Source organism: Crocodylus porosus, unplaced genomic scaffold (assembly GCF_001723895.1).
Source record: "Crocodylus porosus isolate Cpor-Errol unplaced genomic scaffold, CroPor_comp1, whole genome shotgun sequence".
In the NCBI taxonomy this organism is placed as follows: Eukaryota; Metazoa; Chordata; order Crocodylia; family Crocodylidae; genus Crocodylus; species Crocodylus porosus.
The window spans coordinates 11593480-11619297 of record NW_017728906.1 but is presented as its reverse complement, the minus strand read 5'-3'; the positions used below and the strand labels follow the sequence as shown (position 1 = coordinate 11619297).

Below are 25818 nucleotides of genomic sequence, written 5' to 3'. Positions count from 1 at the left end.
TTTTTTTTTTTTTTTTTTAATTTAGATTTAAATTATAATTAAGCTTTCCTTTTTAGAAATAAATCAGTTTAAAATGAACTTTGAATTTAATATAGCATAGGCTAAGGTATATATTTGCTTTTCTCTCTCTCTAGATATATATATCTATTCACATCTCAGCCTCCTGAAGGCTCAGATCAAGTATAATCTAGTAACAAAATTTCAACTAAAATATGTTCAGTCATTGAGCCTTTACCAAAAGCTCTGTGTTGGACTGCTTTTATTCTACATAAAATGAGGGGGAAAACATCTAAATGAGGGATTCAGAATTTATATTACTGGATGCAAAGGATCAGCAAAATCATCACAGATATTGGAACCTGGCCTCTGACTCCAGTAGACACTATCATATGTACTTCTTGATCAAGATTATCTGCTGGGCCCACCTATTTGAACAGGGTATCAAACACCCGTTTTGTTCTCTCTATCTGAGCTCTGATTAGCTCAGTTTTCAAATTGTGAATATTTATGATTCTACACCCATATTAGAAGGTTATTCTCCAACTCATGGAAAAACAACCATCTGTTCAGCATGAACCAGCCCCTTTCTTTGGAATGTTTCTAGGTACTTCACTTAAATGGCCTTTCTTGGTCCCTTTGCATGTGTACAGAAATGTAAACACTAACTTCTCAAGTGCTCTATCCATGGCTCTAAACTAAAGTACTGCAGGGCAGGGGGTTACAATAGCAGAAATCATGGATTGCTAGCAGGGGTGGGTGAAGGGTATGATGGGTTATATCACAGGGAGAAAAAAGAGTCTTGGTTTGCTATTAATTTCTTGTGCGGAATAAGGAGAGGGAGGAGAGTAAGGAACAGTGTGTGCAACAGAAAGAGCCAACACCAAGACAAGGAAAAGGAACAGCATTCCATGGAGCATGGACTAGTTTGGATTTCAACACCTGGAAAATGGAGGAAAAAACTACCATGGCTGTAGGTTACAAAAAAGCCCTATTTGGGAATATTTTCAAGAAACTCCTATGCCACTGGAAGAAAGGGGAACACATGGCAAGTGTAAATAGTGCAATAAAGAGATGCAAGGCCTGGTAGCTCAAATGAAGAAACATTATGAAAAATGCTTCTCAGAAGGCAGTGAACTTGAAAATGGTGATTGGGACGTGTCTCAGCCATCTGGATCAATTGGTTAGTAAACTTACTATTTTTTGAACCATTCTTATGGATTGGGTATCCTATTTTGCAATGCTAGTAAATTATAAATTTAACAATAATGTTAATTTATTTTGGGTGGATTACAGATTTCAAAATGTTTCTGTTCCAAATCTAATGGACATGCTAGTTTGTGGGAGTATTAGTCCATTATACACTTTTAATATTACCCCTGCACGTCTGAAATGAGGTTTATTGATCAGTATAAGCAAACATACAATCCCTAGGTAAAGTTATCCTGTGCAGAATAAAGTTTTAATAAGAATTTATTAATTTAAAATAATAATGTATTTTTTCAAGCTATTGTATATTGACAAAGAAAAGGATTTAAATAGGACCTTTTATGATTTATTGAATATTTTCCCTATAGAACTGGGTTTGGAAAAAATTATAATTTAAACACTGGTTAAAAAACATCTACTGTAGAAGGGATCTTTCATTTACAATCCTTTTATTGTAATGCACTGAGTAATACTCAGCATGAGTCACTTTTTAAACATTTTGTTTCAGGGTCCAGGTCAGACGTAAGAAGTTATGAACATGCATGATCTGCAATGCCTGCAACTTCAGAATCACCTACTGGTACTACCAACAATACTGTAACTAAACATACCTCAGACAGTAAATTATGTGTATCCAAAAATAAACTTTCTTCGTTATCAAGTGAAACTGTAGATGAGTTTCATAATCAAGACTGGAAAAGTCCAGCAAGACAACATAGATAAAAAAAAGAGTGCTCTGTTCATTTATTCAGCAAATACTCCCTTTCATCTTGTTCAGAACAAACATTTCACTGACATGGTTTAGTAATTATGACCAGGTTACACTCCACCCAGCAGAACAGATACTGCTGGAAGGCATCTGGATACATTGTATGAGGGAGAGATTGAAGTGTGCAAAAAACATCGAAGGGAAAAGTGTTAATTTGAGTCTTGATGGATAGAGTAATATACACAATGATCCAGTAATATGTACTTGTATGACAACAGAAGACATGATTGTTGATCTTGCAGACAATTGATACATCAGGAAAGGCCCATACTGCAGAAGACATAAAAGAAGCAGCAGTAAAAGCTAGAATAAAGTGGGTTTGTCTACACGTTCATTAATGCAACTGTAATTATGGTGCATTAAGTTAGTACCTGTCATTACAGGTACTAACTTAGTGCACCATACTCAGCACTACTCCGTATTAGCACAGATGAACTTTTTTTTTGTGACACTACCGTGTATTAGATTAAATGTACTGTGCATTAGCAGGGGCTTTGCCTGTTGTGCTAATGCGCAGTAGAATTTATCTTCTGCGCATTAGGTGTCTCATGTAGACGTGCGTACTGTGAACAAAAATTCAAGTGATGTAGCTCACAGATGACACTAAATGTAGGAAAGATGATAAGAAATTTAGAAGAAGATAATAAATCAAACCTGAAACTTAAAACATATGTGTGCAGTGCTCAGTTGATGTACATTTTGGTCTAAAATTAACTACTCCAGGAATAAGGAAAATGCTGTTGAAATTGCAAAACCTTTCCGTAACAACCAGCTTGCTTTAGCTTTACTGAAGAGAGCTGGGGGATCCACGCTAATTCTCCCCCAAGATATATAACGGAATTCATTGGTTGATCACTTTGAGCTATTTATTAAGAACTGGCCTATTCTGATGACTGTCTGTGAAGAAAGTCATGACTAAGCTAATGAAAGTATCACAGCTGGAGTAATCAACATTGGACTGAAGAGAAATGTAGAAGATATGCTGAATACACCAAAACCTATTTCCATAACCTTGAACAAACTACAGAAAGATTGCTGTTGTACTGCTGATGCTGTTGAAATTTGGAAAGAATGTCAATAAACATTAAAGCAAGAAATACCCAACAGCAAAATTGAATTGCAGGTAGTAAGGAAGTAGATGGATCAAGCACTTACTCCACCTCATTTTCTTACCAGTATTCTTAACACAAATTACCAGGGTAGATAACTAATGGCTTAAGAGGAAAATGTTGGTATGATACGGGCTCTACTACCTTTTTCGTGTCCTTGTATGACAAGGTATTTAGCAGAATTCTCAGATTTGTTGGAATCTGACAGGACTGTGCTGTAAGCTCTTCTGCTATAGCCTCAAACCTGAAACCTCTGGACTGCTAACTGTTCGTCTTGGCACCTATGCCACCCCATACTAATTGCCCATCACTCATCTATAATAAATTTCAGGGCTAGAGAGGAACCATTCAAGGAGTATGCTTGCTGAGGATGTTTTAAAGTCACACCGGTGAACTGGTGCAAAGCACCTGGAACCAGAGTTTGCTAAAGTGCTAAATCAGCTTTTACCAGAAGTAGCTTCTTCTGCAGGTGCAGAAAGAATGTTTTCTTCATTTGGACTGGTTCATTCAAAGCTGAGAAATTGATTGGGAATTGAAAAAGCAGGAAAGCTTGTTTTTCACTTCCAGCATATTAATAAAAAGGGGAAGAAGGATGAGATTTATGAGTTCTAAAAACTTGAAAGGGGGGACACATTTTCAAAACATCCTAGGTAAAAGAAAAAAGAAAAAAAAACACTTTCATTTTAAAGCACATTAGTCAAGTGGGTGCTTAAGCTCAAAGAACTTTCACATGGGCATTTTAGAAAATTTTCCCCAGGGTAATCTAAAATAAATTGGTTTAATCCACTAACCACAGGTCATACTTATAATAGTATAATAGTTAATACTAGCGTTTAATAAATCAGTGGTGAATGTGCCCCATGTTTTGATTTATTTTTATAGGTTGTTTAATAAATCTGAAGTGTTGGTTTTGTGTGTTTAATTAAATAAGTGGTGTCGGTTGTAGCCGTGTTGGTCTAAGGAAATAGGCAGACAAGGTTCTTTGTGTGAATCTTATACCTTTTATTAGATCAAGTTAAATAGTTGGAAAAAACATTTTAAAGCAAGCTTTCACGTTCAAAAACCCTTTGTCAGGCTGAGGAAGTTTTTGCAGTTGGTGTGTGCTCTTCCTGGTTGGAATGAAAAGTAAAGAAGCCAGAGGTGGGGTTGGTGTGCATACAAGACAGGCAGTCAAGATGTAGATTGAGGAGTCAGTGGGTGAGAGACAGGCTGGCTGGGGGGAGTGAAGGGGGATGAATAGTGGAGGGGTACCTGGGGAGTCAGATGGCAGGCAGGTTATAATGTGTCATAAATCCAATATGTATATTCCAATGTCCATGATTTTTAGTATCCAGGAGGTTGATGAAATGGAATTCATAGACTCATCTGTGATTGAACTAATTAAATACAAGTTGCTATCTTAATGCAGCAAAAGTTAATTTAGTGAATAAGAAATAGGTATTTCACTATCTTATAGCATAATAAAATGTAGCATTTCTAACAATCCAGATATGTTAAACTGTATATTTCTCATACTCTCACTCGCAGAGAAAGTTGGTAAAAATCAGTTATTTAAATTGGGCTCTTGGCTTGCTGATTTAAATTGGTGATTTACACTGACTTGATTTAAATCAATTGACTCTGGCTTGAATTTAGTTGTGGACAAACCAGTACATACCTAGGGTCTCCTATGCTGAAGTCCCTGCCACTGCATCTTCTCTGCTAGTGTTACCTGATCTAGATTACTACTAATGCAGATAACTAATGTATAACTGAGAGGATGAGACTGAACTTTCCTCAATGAACAATAAGTGGATACTCTTTTAAGTAAATAGGTATAAAATTTGTTCTAGTGAAAACAAGTGCAGGCTAGTAATGTTGAAGTGCTTACATCAAAATGACACGATAAAAGAATTCAGTTTTGGAAAAAATATTTTCTACCTGTTGATTTCTGCATTAAATACGTAATTTGCCTAGTATAGTTAAAGCCTAGTCTCCTGCCTTTTGGCAGCCAAACTGTTTTACAGATCAGTGTTTAACCTAAAATAATTTTTATATGGGAGATAGCTACGGCATAAGAAGTTGGACTGGACCAGGCAGCAGCAGGGCAGCAATGGTTGGATGCAGGGGTTTAATGTAACCATTGCTTGCTACCCCCCACTGCCGATGCATGTTTTTAATAGGCCTCCAAACATGGTAGTGGGCCCTGTCCCTGCTCATCCTGCTGCTGAATTCTTGGCCCCTCCAGAAGCTCCACTGGCTGAGTGAAACAAGCTTCATCTCTGACCCTGGACTAGGAAGAAATAATGTTAGTTAACTTCCTATACAGATGCTGCTAATTTGCCCAGTTAAAAAGACTTGTTGCCACACTAATTCAGGCAGTGGATAAAAAATATACTAAGGAACCTAGGTGTTGCAGGTAATGCCAAAGAGTACAAAATGAATACTACTTCTTTCCTTTAAACTTTGTACATGCAGAAGTGTCAAACTAAAGTGTGGAAAGGGAGGGGATTCTTCTCTAGTTCCAAATCATAATGTAGGTGGTAGTGATGCACAGTATGCTAGGCAGTTTACAGACATATGGGAGTTTAAAAAGATAAAGATTTTCCTTTTTGTTATCCACAGTAGCTTCTCTGCCTAGTCATTTTTAACATATTTACTATTTGTGTTTCTTAACTACTTCAGTGTACTAAAACTTTGTCTAAATATCGTTTTGTATCTTAGTGTGTTCTGGGTATTTTAACTTCATACATTAAAAGATCATTCTAATTAATTATGGCAAAATAAGAAATAATATTAACCTGTTAGCTGTAATGCTGTCTCTTCCACCTGTTATTTTCTTCTGTTTACCATTAAGAAATGTGCTTGAGACTGATGGCAGAATGACAGCCCAATTATTGTTTCACCTCCCTCCCTTGAGTCAACAGAGATATAACTGATTCCCCACTCCATCCCATTCAAGTTTATTCTTGTTCTAAATGTATGTGATATCATTATCCAAGCTCCGAGAGAGATCCGTGATGTCAGTTTTGCATGGACAGGCTGCTAAGGGGTACTTAACTCTTAGATACTGGAGTCTTCATAAGATACCACCTCAAGAACTGATAATAGCTAATGCATTCCTCAGCTGTCCCAGAAAGTCATCCTGACTTTTCTTATCGCTTGTCTGCATCATCACCTCAATTCAACCGCTGTTTCAAAATTAGCATCAAAGCTTCTTAACTTTTTCTGTCACTGCATAGGCATCTTTCTTAATTCCTCTGTTGTGTGCTGGTAGTGTTAGTGACAAGTCTTTTCCTTGCCTGCATTAACATTTAGTGTGTGCTACAGCTTTTGGAACTTCAGTAATAGGAGATTTCAAGGAAGTTGATGTAGAGAAATTCCTTACCCCCCAGGCCCTTTTCTTACATAGACTGTGTTAGGCCTTGCTTTGCTGCTAGCTGGCTGAAAGGCAGTTGGCTTAAATTCTAGTGCACAATTATAGCTCTCCAAAAAGTCTTACTTTTTTTCTTTTTTGCAATGAGAAGTGCTAAGGAACCATAATACAGGAAGCTGCTGCTGTTCCCTGTAGAGTGAATCTGTTTCTTTTCCATTGTTTCCAGCTCAAACCCTGCAATGGGAGCAGAGTACCACTAGGATCTATGGGATGTGCCTGCCTGTTGGAGGGAGTGGGAAAATAAAAGTTGTGAATGGAATGAGGTGGAGGGGAATTGTCTTGTGGGAATTTGATGGAACAGACTTTGTGTTCTTATTTTAAAAGACTGTCCACAGTGCATCAATAAGCAGGGTTTAAGTTGGAGTGTTAAAGTGTAAGAAGAGAAACCTGGAAATAGGAAGAGTTTCTTCAAAGAGAACAGAAGCACCATTAAAAACTTACTCCATTCCAGGACTCTGCATCTAGCTAAGGATGAGGATTTGTAGTCTTTAGAATGAACACACTATTTAACTGCCCCCTTTGTGAACTATCCAGTGATAAATAATTTGAATAAAATCATTAGTTTATCTGTATTCAGGGAGGCTTAGTAACCTTTATACTTTTAAAATGTACTGCGCTGATCATCCTTTCAGTTAAAGTATGCTCATGCTGGATTTTTTTGTGGTCAATGACTTCGTTTTGTCACTCTTTTTCCTCTTTTTCATGTCTCTTATCTGCCACAATTGCTGTCTAATGATTCATTATCACTTCTTATAATGGCTGCCGATTCATGTTCTGGCATCGGATTTCTAGAAATATGAATCCTAGTTCTTTCACAAAATATATTTGTGCAATGGTCCTCCAAGTCCAATTTTTCAGGCCATTTTGCAAAACATTGCCTATATCTGTATATCCATTATTTCCTTGCAGAGTTCTGTGGGTAGCAAGCTACGTATATTACTAGTACTCCTGGCACTGTATCATGGGATTATAAATTAAAAGTTTTGTTTTTTTTCCATGCATTACTATTTGCTTTGAAAATATTAGCCTAATACAAGCCTCTCTTCTTTGATTTCTAGGTTTTAACAACCATCCGCTCAGGACACAGAGCTAATATTTTTAGTGCAAAATTCTTACCATGCACCAATGACAAACAGATTGTGTCCTGTTCTGGAGATGGAGTAATTTTTTATACTAACGTTGAGCAAGATGCCGAGACCAACAGGCAGTGCCAGTATACGTGCCACTATGGAACTACCTATGAGGTACTGTAATATCACTTCTGCTTGAAAGTTCAAGGTCTCTTTAATATTTGGAGAATAGAAGTTTGGTGTGGGTACTAGCCAAGATTTCAGTCAGACAATGATAGCTTTATTTCTATGTTTCACTGTTATATATACTAATTTTCCTTTGCTTGTAGCTTTCAAAGGTTGTTCATGGTATTTGCTTTAGTACTGAAATATGTTACCTTAATGAAGGAGTCTCAGAAGATATGTATTGGTGTCATTAAGGCTGCTTTTCCTGCAAAGTGAAATATCTAGCAGTATGCATACGCTTGTACTGTATAAGGGATCTCACCTCAGTATCAAGGCCTCAAATGATTTGTTTTCTTTGTTAAGGAAGAGGGAAATACAAACTTTTCATTGAGCTGTAGGTGGTCTGGCACAGAGGAGGGTAATCTATGGTAGGTTTATGCTGTCAGTGGAATAAGAGGGCAGACTCGTACTTATTTTTCAAAACTTTAAATTTCCGGACTTCTAAGCCTTTTCTCATAAACATAATCTTTACCAAAAATTTCCTAACTTTTTTTTACATTTTTTAGCTTGAAGTTATTGTCTGCCTTTACAGACGTTGAGAATTTCTTAGTGAAATTCTTGTGTGTAGAAATAATCTTCAGTATGCCTTAGTAATACCCTATTTACCTGCATACCACATACACCCTTCTCCAAAAATCAGCCCTCTAAACTTAGGGTGCATGTCTTAAAATGGGAAAGCTGATTTTTCTTTGCTGGAACAGAAGCATTGAGACAATGCTTCAAGATGGCTGCCAGGCTTCCCCTTTGCCAGGGAGGGAGGGGAACAAGTTTAGCCTTCAGGGTTAACCCTTCCACAGCTCCAGCTGCAATTAGGATCCCGTGCAGCCAACATTCAGCAATGATTAGAAAAACTTTTTTTTCTTCATTCTGACTTCCCAAACCCACAGGTATGTCTTATCTGGGGGCATGTGAGAAAATATCCACTGTTATTTATTACATAAAGAAAGTAAGCCTGACTGTTAAGGTTATTTATAACTCAGTGGGAAAGCTAGTGGGTGAATTCAAAAGTGCATTAAACTAGGAGTCTCACAGTTCACTAGACAGATTGCTTCTTTTGTGCCCTGGGCCACTGGTAGAAGTTAAAAAAGGGTGGTATGGGGTCTAATGTGTGATCCCAACAATCATGCTTCTTGCCATGTGATGCAGCCATGCACACAGGAGCACTGGCCACATGTTCAGTCAAAGGTGTGATGGAAATCAGCAACAAAGTTATTATACATATTTTCTTCAATAACTTTGTCATATTCCTTGTTTTATCACACTATTCATGGAATGAATGTGTGGCCAGGTTACTACTTAAGGTGTGATTAATCAGTTAATTATGTCTTAAGTGTAACATGTATCAGCATCATTAGTGACATAGTCCATATGCTATGTTTTACAAAGATTGTTGAAAATGTAATTTTCATCTTGGGGTTGCTAATCTGTATTTTATTTTCAAATAATTATGTGAATGATCTAGCTCTGAATTTCTAACGTAAGTTTTGATAAGTCCATTGCTTTTCATATAGAGTAGACAGAAGAATCATGCAATTTCCATTTCCTTTGTTTTTTTTTAATGTTAATATGTTTCATTTGTGTACGTTGTAAAGGAACATGTCTAAAGAGCTCTCAGAATTAATTTCTTGTTATGTGGTTAAAAAAAAAAAATCCTTAACAGAGTATGTCTATATCCAGTTAAAGGATGTGTCAGGGACAGTTGCTAGCCACAGAATAATGATTCCTTAAGGGGGATGCAGGGCCACCTAAGGAGCTCATTTTATATGTACACATCCTTTGTCTCTGGATGCTGCTTCAGATCTATAGTTTAGATACTGTTTGTTGGATTTGCTAAAGATCATTCTAGATCTCTTCTTATTTATGGTTTATTTTTTTAAAGGTGTACTTTTATTTTAACCCAGAAGGTATTGTTTCCCTTGAGCAACATTCATCTTTTGATTGAGAGAGATAAGGACTTACTCTTCTTAAACTGCATCGAATCTCAGCATATTTGCTATAAGATGTTTGTGGCTTTTTTATCTAGCCCCTGACTGAATAGCATGAGGTTTTTTATCCTAATTTCACTCCATTGTATGCCAGAGGATAGTATAACCTGTTGTTGCAACTTCTTTTTTTAATAAGACTATCTGATGATTGAAACAGCAGTTACTAAATGTTGCATCTCCTGAATAATACAATTTACTACTGAGCTATAGGATGCATATCGTAATACCAGGTCCTGATTCTCCCATGGTAGAGGATGTTAGCAGTAATAATGCTGTATGTCTATTTTGTTAACTCATGAGCGTTATTGGATAATGTAATTTTTCTATATAGAAAAGGCTGGGTTTTTTTTCTTTGCAAGAGAGAACAAGATGGTTGAAGAATATTCTAGGAGAAAAAAGGATGGTCAAGCACACTAAACTAAGAAATCTAGGGCAGGGATGTATATTTGTAGGCATGTAGTTACCCTTGGATGTATATTTGTAGGCATGTAGTTACAGGTGCAGAAGCAATTCAGCACCACATTCAGCCAGTGATCAGAGAAATTGTGGGTTGCAGAAAGTGTTGGAAGAAAACAGTTTGAAGAATGACTTATAAATATGGCAGAGATGATTCTGCTGGAAAACTGAACCAGCCTAATAAATATCATCCTGTATCAATTAGCAAAAGACTCCAAATCTGCTTCAAGTACCTCATTCAATAGCACAAAAACTTCACCAGGCAGTATTGTAGGTCTAGCTGTCTTTCTTGAGTTCTGGTTTTCTAGTACGCTGGGGTTTTTAAGTCTGATGTGTTTCTGGAGTCTTTGATTTTGAAATTTATATCTTCATTATGTGATTATGCTAGCCATTTGTTAAGAAAATGATTTTCAACCAGGGTGCCATCTATAGTATTAAAAAATGCTGACCTGTTGGGCACATTACCCTCCCCCCCCCATATTGAGATAGAGATAGAGATATATATCTATATCTATATATGTGTGAGTGAGTAGTGGTATATTTAAAATGTTAAAGCAGGTTGGAAGTCTACCAGTGTCTCTGTCATCATGATAAGATACATTCTAAATACCTGTATGTCTTGATGTGTGCTTTTGGTTTTCTTCACACATGATGGTGGGGGGATGTGGTGTTTGCAGGAAATGGGTAGGAAGGAGTGTGGGGGGAGGTGGGTCTCTGTGTGGAGGGATGTGGGTTTGCACGTGGGTAGGTGTGGGGCAGTTGCTGGGGGGAATGTGGGTGTGGGGGACTTTGTGGGGCTGCTCTCAGGAGGGGTGGGTCCCTTGGCCCCCACAGGGTGCAGCCCTCCCCCCACAGGGTCCCAGCTGCCCCCTGGAGGGCCACAGCCCCCCTGCGCCGGGCCCATAAATTACCTCCGTGGCAACAGTGGCTGTGGGGCGCTCTGAGCCCACTGCTGCCAACTCCTGGGAACCACGTGCTGAGCCCAGTCGGGTCCTGTGGCCCTATGGGGCTGGCCGGCCCGGGCAACATGAGCGGCTCCAGGGCTGACAGGACCCGGCTGACTGGGTGCACTGTCCCTGTGCACTGTGCCGTCCTGCTTCCGGCAGCAGTGCTGCCTGCCCCACTGTGCCTGCAGGGAGGTGGCGCACGGTGGGACCTGGCCCAGTCCGGTGTGGCTCGCTAGTCTGGCTTTGCACCAGAGCGGGTCCCGTGGCTCCAGGAGCTCTAATGCAAAGCCAAACTAGCGAGCCGCACCGGGCTGGGCTGGGCCCTGCTGCCCTCTGCCAGCTTCACCATAGCTGCTCCGGCCCCACCCCCCTGCAGCACCGCATGGGCTACTATGTCTCTAGCCCTGCACACCTGGGGACATACGCCCTTGACAACCCCCTCCAGTCCCCATAGCCCCCAACTGCCCCTGACACTCCCCCACATCCCCCACCACTCGCAACACCCCCCTGCCACTCCTCACACCCACTCACTTCCACCCATACCCATAACCCCCACCCCATGTCTGTAACTTACTTTTGACAGCGCCGGGGCAGTAGAAGCACCACGGAGATGCTCTGGCCAGAAATCAGATAGTCTCTCCCCCAGGAGCAGTTTTTTTGGACCCCTGGATATGTCTGATTTTGTCCCCATACTGCAAACTTGCAGCGCAGGGAATGTTTTATCATTCCTACGTGTGCCTCTTGACCTGTCTCAAAGGGGTTTGAGATGGGGCAAGAAGCACATGCATGCTCATCTGGACATGCCCCCCTGTGGTCTTTTTAAGCTCTTTGCAACCAAATTGTTCTATTATTTTTCTATGGTCAAAAATGAGTGAAAATTTAAGAGCTGACATATTTTTGAGGGGTGCCTCAAGTTTGAAAAGTTAGAGGATGACTGTCTTAAGGAGCGAATGAGTAGTATTCCTTTTTCACTCTCACTGAGGATCATGTTCACAATATTTTGGTTAAGTAGTATGGATCCTATAAAAAAAAAATACTCTGAACACCATGAATTTTTTCCATCATGAATTATTATTTAGGTACATCTGTATAGTAGGAAGAATTAATCAGCACATACGTATCTGAATGATGCAAGTTTCAACTAACTTGTCAGTTGTACTCAAGTGTTGAAACACATCTTGTTGCATGGTACAGCGAGAGTTGATTTTTTTTTTTTTTAGATTCCTGAAATATGAAAGCAAAGCAGGGTAAGTTGGCGGTAGTACAGTGGAACGAAGAATTTCATTACGTTGAATTCATGTATTGTAAGTTTGTTAGAAACTTAATATTGCTTAAACACATTTTTGACTGTGGGGAGAAAATGTGTTAAAGCTGCTTGACTGTTTTTCAACTGTATTTAACTACCTCCTCATATTAAATATAGAATTTGACTCACTGGATTCTTTAAATAACAAAAGCTTACATAATTTGGCCTCTGTTAGTAGTCCTAAATTAGATGGCCAGCTAGATTTTAACTGGCCTTGAGCTCACATTATGAAGCTTGTAGTAATTTCAGATCATGACTTACACCAAATAAAAATAAGGCAGCTCAATGAATTCGCAAGGAGTATAATTTTTTTGTGAGACAATGTGAGGGAGAAGGGAGTTATGGAATATGATAAAAACAGTAGGGGGGAGAGAGAGAGAGAGATTCACAATAGGGGTCCTGGGAGTATTTGTAGTTATGTCAGGGAATTTAAAAAATGATGACTTAGTCACTCTCAGGTACTTGACTTCGCTGCTATTCACATTAATTCTGTTTTAGAAAGAGAGAATGTGCTTATAAAGATGATTCTTACCTTTTGTGTTCCATTTTTTTATCAGTAAATCTTTTTTTAATTTAGAATTGAAAAATAACAGGGTCAGTGCACCAACTTTCAATTACCAATGTTGAGGGTCATGTTTATAGAGGTAGTCACAGGGTATCAGAGCTAGTGATGTTTATATTAAAAAGTGCAGTGTGTGTGTGTGTGTATGTGTGTAACCTCAAAGTATTGGTACCTACAAATTGCAATATTATAAAATAATGAAAACAAAATCATAGCTGTCGAAATAAATGCACATAGTGTATTTTTGCTGCATTATTATTGCTTTTGCCTGTTGTTCATTTAGGGCGTTAACCCCATAGGATGAGGCTCAGCAACATATGACCCATGGGTCAGATCTGGCCCATAGCCACTGGATCCCAGACTGTACAGCCTGAGGACTTTGCATGCGTCTATGCCGAGTCTCAACAGTGAGGAGGTGCGCTGGTACCAGGCATCTTCTAGCTGTGCCCTCCCCTCCCCTTGGTTTGGGAACAGATGCAGCTTCCAGCCAATAGGGAGCTGGGCTGGGTCCAGACACCTGTGTTCATACTGTTGCAGCTTTCTCTCTCCCTTCCCACATCTGCCTCTAATCTGCAGTTCAGCTGCCTGGCCCAGAGTGGTTGCAGAAAAAGCCACCTAACCTGCTTTCAGGTATTCTTGCCTGCAGCTTGAAACGGTTGCCAGCTGTGGCCATAAGTGATTTTTTCCACTGACTTTGGTCAAAGCAGGATTGCCAGTCTGAATTCAGTAATTTGCAGTAGCTGCTCTTTTCGCTAGGCTAAAAGGTAGATTCTGATATGCCTGATTTGTTATGAAGTGGTAGCTATTTGTTAAAGGCATTTGAAAACCTTATAGTTAGGGTACTGGAGTACAACAAAGATATGGAAAGAATCTAGTGAATTTAATAGCAGTTCTAGGCTTTGGAAACTGTAGAAAAAGTGTAAATTTAGTATCTTGAGACATACTGCAAGAAAAAATATATATGTAAGTAAAAATGCTACTGTCATTACCAGATTCTTAGAAAATTATAGTAATTCTGTGATCAAAAAATGGTGTAATGCTACTATTAAAGAAAAGTGCAGAGAGTAATAATTAATTATTTTGAAGGGTGAGGATTAAATATAGACCTCCCTTTGTTACTGTTCAAAGGGGGATTATTTTGAAAGGAAAATACCGACTCGGATTGGAGGAGCAGTGCCATTTAATGTAACTGACTTAACATAATAGTGTGGACGTTTCTGCATTACTAGGTGTTTTGATTATTAAAATGTCAGCTTGTTGCATAATAGAAAATAAACTGCACTTGACTTTTTATAGTTAAAATGGTAATTATTTAATTGAAAATTATGTGCAACTCGCCTATCAAATGAAAATGGAAAGTGTTGTTTAGCTGGATTTTTAAAAAAATATAATTAAAACACTGCTGAAAATGCAATATTTCATTTACTCTTGATTATTTTCATGGAAATCTTCAGCACAGCTAAGAATCAGTGCTTATTCTTGCTCACAAATACTGAAAACTTGGAAATAAACTTTATATTGTTTCAAGAAAAAATAATGTTTCTGGTTTTATTTTTTTAATTGCAGATTATGACAGTACCAAATGATCCCTATACTTTCCTCTCTTGTGGTGAGGATGGCACTGTAAGGTGGTTTGATACTCGGATCAAGACAAGTTGCACAAAAGAAGATTGCAAAGATGTAAGAAACACATGTTCTAATAGCAGTGACCAAAATATGTGACCACATTCTGAACATTCAGAATGTGAACCCTAGCAAAATCATGTAAGCTGTATTTTAGATTGTAAAGTCTCCTAATGAGCTGACTGAATCACATAGTAACAGAAGTTAGTTTTGGTGGTGCAGGTGTATCTGTGATGCATCTGTGATGGTCTGGGAGATGTGCAAGTGGCAAGGATTTTTGTGGGTGATACCTTTTATTGGGCCAACTGCATGGTAGACTTAGACAAGCTTTCAAATGCAGTGCATTCTATCTCTGCAGTTTTTAAAGATATTATGGCATATCAAACCTGATTCAGTTTACTTCAGGCTTGGTTGAAAAATTCTGCCTCTAAACTCACCAATTTTGAGGATATTACGATTTTTGTGGAGTATAGGAGTGGTGCTGAAACTTGAGTTTCTAGTGAAAACTGCTGAAATCTTAAATTATTGATCAGTCTCTGTCTTACTGTGATAACATAGAAAAAGAGTGGAGTAGTGAATATATAAGACCACCTTAATTGGAGGTGTAGCACCCTAGAAAGTATTAATTTCGTCCATAGTGTTTGTGTTCCAGAACAAGACAAACTGATCTCAGAACATGTATTATGCACATTGTACTGTTTATTTCTCTCCCTCTTCTCGTCTGTATTCTTCACAGCATATCTTTTTAGGTTTTAGCTATTTGTGGTCCCTAAGCTTGTTACATTATTGTTACTATAAGAAAGTCTACTATCCAATTATCTGTCCATAAATCAAATCTATTCTAAGCCTTTTAAATTAGCTTGGCTAGGCCCTGTCTGTTTTGTGGTTCTTGCTGTCCACCTCCTGGTCTGTCCTTTACAAGAAAATGTGAATAGAACAGTTTGTATTTCTGCACTGCTAGAGCTCCCTACCTTCCATTGTTGGGTTGAAGGTGATTTCATACTGTTTTGCTCTCTGATCATTTTCATCCTCTGCTCTTCCCTTGTAGCATGTTCTTGCCATCTGTCTTTCCATGGCCAGATCTTGCTTTTTGCAGCAATCTTGCAGCCCCTTCTCTAGAAATTTTTGGGTAGAATTATACTTCACATGTTATGGGGATATTAAATGCCCTTTTTTTTGTTGTTTTATTCCAGGATATTTTAATAAATTGCCGGCGTGCTGCCACTTCTGTAGCCATCTGTCCGCCAATACCATATTACCTTGCTGTGGGCTGCTCTGATAGCTCAGTAAGAATATATGATCGGCGAATGCTTGGCACGAGAGCAACAGGTAGGAAATGCACATTAAATTAGTAACCTTTTCTAACATTAGGTAGAGGTAGTTAGCTGTCCCTTCCCCCCCCCAACATTCAACCATTTGGGTTGCTGTAGTTTTTTTTTAAAGCTGGCTTTTTTATAGTTTTTCTGTATTATGTAAGCTTTCTTGCAATAATAAATCCTATGTTAGGGCACCAAGAAAGTAATTATTACATCCTGCAGGGAAAGGATTTGAAAGATTACTTGAAGTCTGCAAAGAAACTCTCCTTGGGTAGCCAAAGAGCTTCTGAAGGTTTAGTGCAGCACCGTGGAGTTTTAGTGTCTTTTAGCCTTATTTGGGAACGTGCAGCCACCTAATGATTTCAGCAGGCAACACTCCATCTTGATTTATGTAATTTCTACATAGATCTATGAAGCTGCAGCATTGTATGTCTGCACTTGTAGATCCTGTGGTGCTCATACCTGTACTAAACTAGAGAGCTCAGTAAAGTACAGATAGGGTGCAGCTGTTTCAGCCCAGCTTTGGATGTCTTTAATCCATTATTGTCTTTTACACAAAGGGATCTCATGAGTTCTGTAGAATCTTGTAGAAAGTATTTATTCTTCCAGTAGTTTTCATTTCATACCATTTTTTGTCTAAAGTTATTACACAGTGTCTAAGGTAAGATGGTAGATTAAATGATCTATTGTATTGACTACAATATAAAACAACCCTCCTTCTTCCTATTCAGCATGTGGAAAAAAGCCCCTTGTCTTACATTTGCACATGAAGCGGAGCAGGGGAGCAGGTAGCTGCTGCAGTTCCAACTCTGGTCATGAGCTGGGTTGAAATGGTCAGACCCACAGCAGTCTCTTGCCTGCTCTCTACTTCCTCTCTGCAGCTTCTGTCTCCCTACCCACCCCCTTTCCTTCCCCTCACTGTCAGGCGCAGCTTGGCTCTGCTGGGGCTGGGGTTTCTTCTTGGGCAGGGAGCACATGGAAACACCTTCCCTTGCACAGCCAATCACCAGTGCCAGCACTGCTGCATTGCCTGCCTGGCCAAACATTAGCACCAATACTGCTGCATGGTAAGGTGAGGGCTGAGCTTCCATGTGCTGTGGGGGAAGGGGCAGAGATTGGGGGGAGAAGGGATGGTAAGTGGGTGGGGATGGGCAGAGGGGGCAGGAAGCCTGCAGGAGGGGAATAAGTGGGCAGGGTAGGAACCAAGGGGGCCTCCCGCCACTGCTTTCCCTGCTGTAGCAGTTTTGGGGGTGGGGTCAAGACAGCCCTCCAATGCTTAGATTCTGTACCTGGAAAATTGTAACATTTATAACTTTTCCCATATATAGAATATAATTGATTATTGGAGTTCATCTTATATTTGAGTGAATTATTTCATATTTAGCAAAATGTGGACACTATAAAATGTCTGGCACTTCCCTAGCTATAATTCAGACTTTGCTTGTTAAACAGTGCATTTGCTAATTGAAAATGTGTCAAAATAAGTTCATGTTCTTTTGCTTTTACTATTTAGGTAATTATGCTGGCCGGGGCACAGTTGGAATGGTTGCACGTTTTGTTCCTCCACACCTTAATAACAAATCCTGCAGGGTAACATCTTTATGCTACAGTGATGATGGTCAGGAGATCCTTGTTAGCTATTCTTCAGATTACATATACTTATTTGATCCCAAGGATGACACAGCAAGAGAACTTAAAGTTCCTTCTGCTGAAGAGAGAAGAGAAGAGGTGAGTATTCAGTAGAATGAACTGTTTATACCTGTTGCACTATTTTTACTTCATGTGCCTTGACAACAGAGAAGAATTTAACCTATTATTTTCCAAGATCTAAGAAGCTGGAAAATGTAGGTAATACTTTGGAGGTTTCTTTTTTGTGAGAGAACTTGCTAAGTTACATTGTGCTTGATAGCTCAGATGGAGAATAGTTCACTTATTGTCCAAATCCTGTTTTACCACCTGGTGACTTTTCAGTAAGTTATGGAAAATGAATTGAGGATTTCAGTGCAATTCCCACAGTTCATGTTGCAAAAAAGCACAATTAATACTAGCTAGTCACCTGTGTTGACATTTTCATCAAAAGTCAAAGTTAGAATGGGGACAGTACTAGTCCCTCCATAGCAGAGTCAAGACACTTTAGATAGGAGGTGGTGCTTGCATAACTGGTGCATATTCCTCTAAAACCTGTCATTTTGGTACCTGTTACAAACTACAAATGTGTACATGTTTTTAGAAATGTCCTGGGCTGTTGTCAGAGCCGGCCCTGGATTTTGGATACTGTACTTTACTTAAGGATTTGCGGTCCCTACCTAGGTTTCATTTCTACCTGTTGGTAGTTCGTAGTCATCACTATGGTTTCTGTAGGTTGTGCGGGCATCAGGTCACCAATGTCAGTGCTCCTCAACGTATACAATTCAACCTATAAGACCCAACAACATTTCAGAAAACTGAAGAAACTCCCTGTGTACCCATAAAACCCAGTGTTTAGGACTTCTGGGCAAACTTTTCAGGTTTCTAATTTCAGTGAAAATAGTTAAGCCTTATAGATGTATGGTTTTAAAAACATATTTTACCTGTGGCTCTGCCACTTGAGAGGAACAAAAGAGAAGAATAGTGTGGACTGTTTGGAGATACAGATACTGGCAGTGTTACTGAAATAGGAGTTATGTGGGAGAGCCCTGGAAACACAAGGCTGTGCACCATTGCATAGATTGTGCAGACATGAGACCGTCAATGTCAGTTCTCTGTGTGAATGGTTCAATTTGTATAGCTCAACAAAATCTTAGAGAACTGAAGCCATTACCTTAATCCAAGGTTTTAAATAAAATACAAGTCTTACAAAAACAAGGTGCTTGAATGAAAATGCTTGAACTGCCTTGCTTTGTCACTATAGTTCTGTAATCTAGTCAGAGGAGAACACTTAACAAAAAAAAAAAAGGTAAAATGCGACAGATTTTTTTTTTGATTAAAGAGCCTAGTTCTGTCAAATAGAACAGAACCTCCTGAATTAAGGGTTTTAATTGGCTACCAATACAGTCAAACATTGAAAAAAGGGAAGACGAGCTTTAATATTGGGTTGAAGCCATGCTTGCCTGCATTTAAGTCTACTAATTACACCTTAATGTATGTAACAGTATTCATGTTTGCTTGTCCTTTCTATTTTATCTTGCCCTGTAGTCAACTCTGGACATCCAGGGCAAATATGGGTATGAAGAGTTCCCCTGAATAGTTGTTCACCTGCTCGTTAATGTAGAAATTGTTTCCAGATGCCTTGGGCCTCACATAGATATGTTTAGGATTGGATTTGTGATAAATACTGTTTACAGTAAAATAGAACAAAAGACTTACATTTTATTTAATTAACAAATTACATTCTGGTTGCACTGATCCTCTGCGTGGTGTGAAGTTTGTTCCACGGTGCTGGAATTTTGAATAGTTTCCCATTAAGGCCAGTTGTCCTTACATGCAGCATTGGCAAAAGTTTTACTTTGCTGGGAATTGCTAAATGCTCTGGAACAGTTTGCTAATCTGAAATTCTACTCTAGGTTTAGAAGCAGCCATGTGTAATAACAGAATGTTTCTCTCAAGACAGAAATAGCAACAAGCAGGATCAACAGACATGTTTTTAGAAACTCATTGATATGTCTTTTCAAATAAGATTGTTTGAAGAACAAATATGACTTAGTTTTTTGTTTGCCATATACCTGAGACAAAAAAGAGAAATCATGTTTGTTTCTTATAATTTACAAGCTTTGTACAACCTTATAATTATGAAATGTTCAAATATGTTTCTTTCATAAATTCAGCATTATGTATGCGGTAGGTTACAAAAACTTTAAAGTATTTTAATTCAGTAAGAATTTTTTGGTTTAAAACATTTTTCATTGTCAGTATTATATTAATAATCAGTGACCTTTTCTGTCCAGGCTTTTAAGAACATTCATTATTAATCAACATGTCTTAAAGGTGACTAATGGGCAATACATGCTACACACTCACCATTACTGTATTGGGCAAAGCATTTTTCACAAATTATTGCACATAAGGCTACATTAAGAATTTAAGGAAAACATTTTTCATAAATACCATTATGTGGTTTATACAGTAACACTTGCTAATTTAGGGTAAATAATGAAGCTACTTAAGATTTTTAAATGCTGTTATTTCTAACTTTATCATATAGTTACAAAACTCAATTAGATTTATTCATCTAACGTTTTCTAAATTATTTTGTACTATCTTACACAAAGATGCCAAATTAAAAGCCCTAGACATTCTATATTTATTTGCAATAATGGTTCAGCATAGCCAGGTACCACTGCAAGTTCCCCAGGCTATTCTGTCAGTGTATCTTAACCCATAACAGAAGAGTCAACCTCAAGGCTCTAACAAGGGAGTTAAATTTTCCTGCCATTTTAATTTACTATGTCTGACTGCCAACTGAAATGTAAAATTTCATAGATTTCATAGACATCAGGGCTGGAAGGGACCTCGGGAGATCACTGAGTCCAGCCCCCTGCCCAAAGGGCAGGAAGTCAGCTGGGGTCATAGGATCCCAGCAAGATAAGCATCCAATTTACTCTTGAAGGTGTTCAATGTAGGTGCTTGCATCACCTCCGCTGGCAGACTGTTCCAGACCTTGGGGGCTCGGACAGTAAAGAAATTCTTCCTTATGTCCAGCCTGAAGCGGTCTTGCAGGAGTTTGTGACCATTCAACCTCGTCATCCCTTGGGGCGCTCTGGTGAACAGACGTTCCCCCAGATCCTGGTGGTCACCCCGATAAACTTATAGGTGGCCATCAGATCACCCCTGAGCCTACGCTTTTCCAGGCTAAAGAGTCCCATGGCTCTCAACCTGTCATCGTAAGATCTGTTTTAGACCTATTTGTAATGGTGGGTTATGATATTGGACACCATCACCAGCTTGGTTTGCACAGAATGCTGAAGAGTAACATATCATGAAAAATAAAGATCAACCTGCCCCTTTTTGGAGGGAAGGGAAAAATCTTTCTTCCAGACTTCTGCAAGAAGCAGCTTTATTCAGTCTTCCTCTCCTGAGAGGACCCCACCCCCCCACAGCCAGCCCCAGTGTGGGTTCACTGCAGGCTCCATTTTTTTTTGGTCAGCTCATGGGAAGGAGGGAATTTTCATTTCTTTTAAAGATGTCCCAAGAAGTACAGCAGACACTGCTTCAGAACAAACCGTCTTCATTTTGCCATTCCAATTCCCTCTGTCCTCCCTTAGACTTTCTCTTCCTGCCTGCCGTGGGACCTTCTGTCCCCCCAGCTGTTTCAGAGCTTTGTTCACTCGTCTTGGGCTCAGTCAGTCCCACTTGCAACAGTTGCAAAACTATAGTCTTAACCTGGGGACAGCACTCACCCAATACAACAAAACGTTGCTATGGGGAACCAATCAAGGGGTACAGTCTCTGGGTGTGCTGTCATCTGCCCCTGAGGTGAAAATGGCATAAAGAACTACATACAAGCAGTATTTACAGTAAAACCTACCCTTGCTGAGACCCCGCAAAGTGTAACCCACCAAAGCTGCAGACTAGAATCCATCTCACCTAGACAACTTCATCAGATAGGCTAGGGACAGAAGTTACACTCAAACCAGTATAAGTGATTGGAAACCAGTACAGTCTGTAAGACCACAGAAGTTCAGCGCACATAAAATACTTTCAAAATAGCCAAAACTGGTTTAAGATAAAGCTGGATGGATGTAGTATCAGACTTAAATGATTTAGATAAGTTGGTTTATTGAACTTCTTTCCCAGGTTCCCTCCAGATTAAAGTTAACTCACAGTCCCCCAGGATCCCTGGATGCTTTGCACCTCTCCTGCAAGCCCCCCCAGCCCTTGCACAGTGGGCAGGCTAGCCTTGGCCCAAGCAGTCTGCTCCAGCCAAGCAGGGAGGTGTGCTCGAGCATCCCCCACCTTCTGGCCTTGGGCACTGCAGGCATATGGTTGCATTTCTGGAATCAACAGTGAATGTCTGTTCACTTGCTATCAGTTCAGTGCATGCAGCTTAAACTAACCTGCAAAGGTTGAATTGATTCAGCCTTGAGACTATTAACTGCTTGTACTTAGCCGTAGCCTTTTTTAATTGCTTCTAACTTATCCATTGAAAGCCAGACGATGAAATTTAGCTAGTTAAAGAATAGTTTATTATGCCTCTTTATTTTTTTGACAGACTTCTTAAAGACTTCAAATTCCTGGCAAGTAAAGGTTTTTTTCCCTTGTTTTAAGCTTTTTTCTTTTTTTCTAAACCTTTCTTTTGGGATAGGTTTTTTCTTTTCTTTTTTTTCCTTCAAAAAGACCCAGAAATTCACTGGTGAAGATGCTCTCTGGGTCATCCTTCTCTATCTGCTTCAACCTTCATCTTGTTCAAAAGATTACATGCACTATGTGACTTGGTTTGGAAAAGTTCATATGTACAGCATGCCATCCTGCAAGATGCTGCTATATTGTTAATTTTTCTTGCTATGTGAGGTTCTTCTCCGAAAGCTGACTTAGTAGACAGCCATGTAGCAGCAGTTTATAGTAGAAAGCAGGGCACATTTACACCTTATAAACTAACCAAAGTGCAGCTAGCTAGCTAGCACAAGGTCACTTCATCAGTAGGGAACTGTCAAAGTCATGATTGTGTGGATTTTGCAGAAATTGCAAATCAGGTGTTCTCCACAAAATCCTTGGGGGGCGGGTATGAATGTACTAAAAATTAATTACTGGCTCCCCAGTGGAAGCCAGCAGTCTTCCTAGCTATGTAGCGGCGGTGGGAGGTTGCTGGCATGAAGGGTGACCAGGCAAAATGGCTGTCACTCCCCTAACCCTGACCCTTGCTGCTGATTGGCTGAGAGCTGCCTGTCATGCGGCTCTGCCCCTCTCCACCAAGTGGGGGGTGGGGTGGTCAGATGATTTGCACAGGGCTGTCTGTCAGTGGTGGGGAGCAGAACCGCCAGAGCCCCTTGGCCAGTCACAGGTGGGGGAGGCCTGGCCATGATAAACCCTCAAAAATGGCAGCTGGCCTCATGATCTGCCTGTAAAATCTACCAGCTGCCTCTTTGAGTTGTCTAGACCCTTATTCATAGTGTTCCACATTCTCAGTTTTTACTGGACTTTCACTGATAAATTCCCTGATTTTTTTTTGGTTGGTTGGTTGGTTGGTTTTTTAAAGTAATTCGGTTTTCACTGTTTTACACCTTTTTTTCAGTTCAAATCCCTATTAACCAGCATGAGTGGGGAATGGTCCATTCCCCACTTGTGCTGGTTAACAGGGATTTGAACTGAAAAATGGGTGGTGCCGGTAAGCTAAAAGTGCCTCTGTGCTGGTTACCTGAGGGACAGGTTTTCAGCCGGATGTGGCGGCAGTGACATCTGCCACATGCAGAGCAGGGGGCAAGGGGGTGGTGGTGGCTGTGCAGGGGCCAGGGGAGGGTGGATGGAGCCACTGCCTGGGGGTGTGGAGTTCCCATCTCTGACCCTGGGCAGCGCAGGCCAGATCATGGGAATTGCTCCCAGGGCTGGTGGGTAGGCAGGTCCCACCTGCACCCTGGCGGCTTCACCCTGCTCCAAGCCCTGCCAGGTGGGGCATGCAGGAGAGCCCGCCCTGCTCCCTGTGGCAGGCGCTGCACCTGGCCACTCAGCATGGACCCATGAGGTGGAGCTGCTGCCTGGGGGCACAGGGCTCCTGGCTCTGACCCCGATGGGGCAGATGGGCCACAGGAATCACTCCCAGGGCAGGTGGGTCCCACCTGCACCCCAGTGGCTCCAGTTGCGGCCCTGTGCCGCGCACTGGTAGCTGCAAGCCCTGAGCCCTGCCCAGAGAGGAGAGGGGGGCAGGCGGGAGAGCCCAGCCCCACTCCCAATGTCAGGGGGCTGCACCTAGGTGCTCAGCACCCACCCGTGGAGCTGGAGCCACTGCTCGAGGCCACAGGGCTCCCAGCTCTGATCCCAGGAGGCTCTGGGTTTCGGGTCAGGTCCTCCCCCACCCTCCCAGTGCTGCTGCCCATCCTGAGTACTGGGAAGAGCCCGGTGCAGCCACTGGCCCAAGTGTGCAGTGGCAGCAGGCTGAAGCAAGACCAGGCTGCCACCTGCCATGAGCACCAGGAAGAGCTTGGGTCCAGCGGCAGCACCAGGCTCTTCCCTGTGCTTGGGGCATGTAGCAACCTGCTCTCGTCCTGTGCACTGATCCAGGGGCACCCCCCCTCTCCCCACCCCCAGGAAGAGCCGGGCAGATCCTTAGCCCACAGCCCTCCTGGGGGGCGTATAGTAGCAAGAGCCACACCCCTGCACCCACTGACAGCTCCCTATGCAAGAGTTACTATGCTTACTAATTTCACATTTAATTAGAAATTCCAATTAGAGTAAAAATGGAAGTTGCCTTGAATTTCTAGTCTGGTACAATGGAAAGCTGCTGAATAGAGTTACCCTGCTTCAGAATGTAGGCCCAACTTCCTATGTAATATGCACACTTTGATAAATGTATTAAAGTTACGACTATGTAAATTATGGTAAAAAGAAAATCTGTACACAAAGAACAAAGACTCAGTTGCACACAGAACTTAGCTTGGAATTTTTGTACCTTTGTATGGCTAAAGTGAACCTTAATGTCTGAATATAATGTTGTGCTTAATGTATATGTTATGTATTTTTGGAAATATTTGACTTTTTGTTGTCAAATTGTGTTTTTCCTAGTAGTGTTATTTTATTTGTATGCACAGGTTATCATTCAGTACTTACTTACATATATAAAAGAGAAGAACTGAGTAATAAATTTTGTGTTTGGGTAATGTCCCTTATCTTTATTATTCTAGTTGCGGCAGCCTCCTGTTAAACGACTACGATTAAGAGGTGATTGGTCAGATACAGGACCAAGAGCAAGGCCTGAGAGTGAACGCGAAAGGGATGGTAATGTGTGGGGAGAGGAGGGTTGGGTTTCTTTTGTTAGTATTCCTGAAATGTACATATAGTTAAGATAAAAATTACCCTGAGTTTTTAAGAGTTGTGTCTAATTTTAGAATATATTATTCATAGTTTGACGCATTGAATTGACAATGTATTGAACATAGCAATTTTGAGATCATTGTGTATGTTAAGGCCATTCTCACTGGTATTGTTTCAACCCTGTATTTACCCTAACATGAGGGCTACAAATTGAGGCATATGTAAGTGGTACCCAAGTATTTGTTGTATTATATTAACGTAGCTTCATCTCTGTGAATTTTCATAATGTAGATCATGCCTTAAGTACTGGTAAGGGTAGAAGAGGAAATACTTTTATAACGGTAAAATCAGGAGATGCTGGGTCAAATCGGTAGGGTAACCATGATTAAGTTGTTTAAAACTAACTTGAATTCCTGCCTCTGTAAAGTATTACTCAGGGTGCACACAAGCATTATGTTTCCACTGGGAGAATCACTGGGCATTTATACATGTGCTCTGGGAGTTAATTTCTCAGATATTCTCTGCTTCAACTGCCATTCCTACTTCCTTTCTTTGTGTTTGTACAATACTTTTACCAATAATCCTAAAACCCATAAATCACATTCATTTTTTTTTTAGTTTTATTTTTTTTCACATATCCTCTTATCTTGTTTCTTGTTTTTCCTTCTGTGTTCTTATGCTACTTTTATTGTAACACAGTTTAAACTTATCTTTCTTCAGTCAGCAATGATCTAATGTGGAAAAGACTTGAAAAATAGCTGGACTAGTTCCCTGAAATCTGGCCATATTTTTTTTTTTTTTTTCATTTTTCCCCCTTTCTTTCCTCTTCCTGGGTTTGATAGGTCAGACGTGTGCTCTTGTTTTTCCTTCTGTGTTCTTATGCTACTTT

At 40.2% G+C, this 25818-nt stretch overlaps 1 protein-coding gene across 1 annotated transcript in view; it reads left to right on the top strand.

The window, feature by feature from the left end:
* The window catches only part of DCAF6 (DDB1 and CUL4 associated factor 6), a gene marked incomplete at its 5' end in the record, with an annotated part of 140301 nt that overhangs the window by 42603 nt on the left and 71880 nt on the right, over window positions 1-25818 (top strand). The window contains 5 exons of the mRNA XM_019557099.1: window positions 7558-7743; window positions 14617-14730; window positions 15867-16002; window positions 17503-17717; window positions 24800-24893. Coding sequence (XP_019412644.1) covers window positions 7558-7743; window positions 14617-14730; window positions 15867-16002; window positions 17503-17717; window positions 24800-24893 — 745 coding nt within the window. The remainder of the gene's footprint in view (window positions 1-7557; window positions 7744-14616; window positions 14731-15866; window positions 16003-17502; window positions 17718-24799; window positions 24894-25818) is intronic.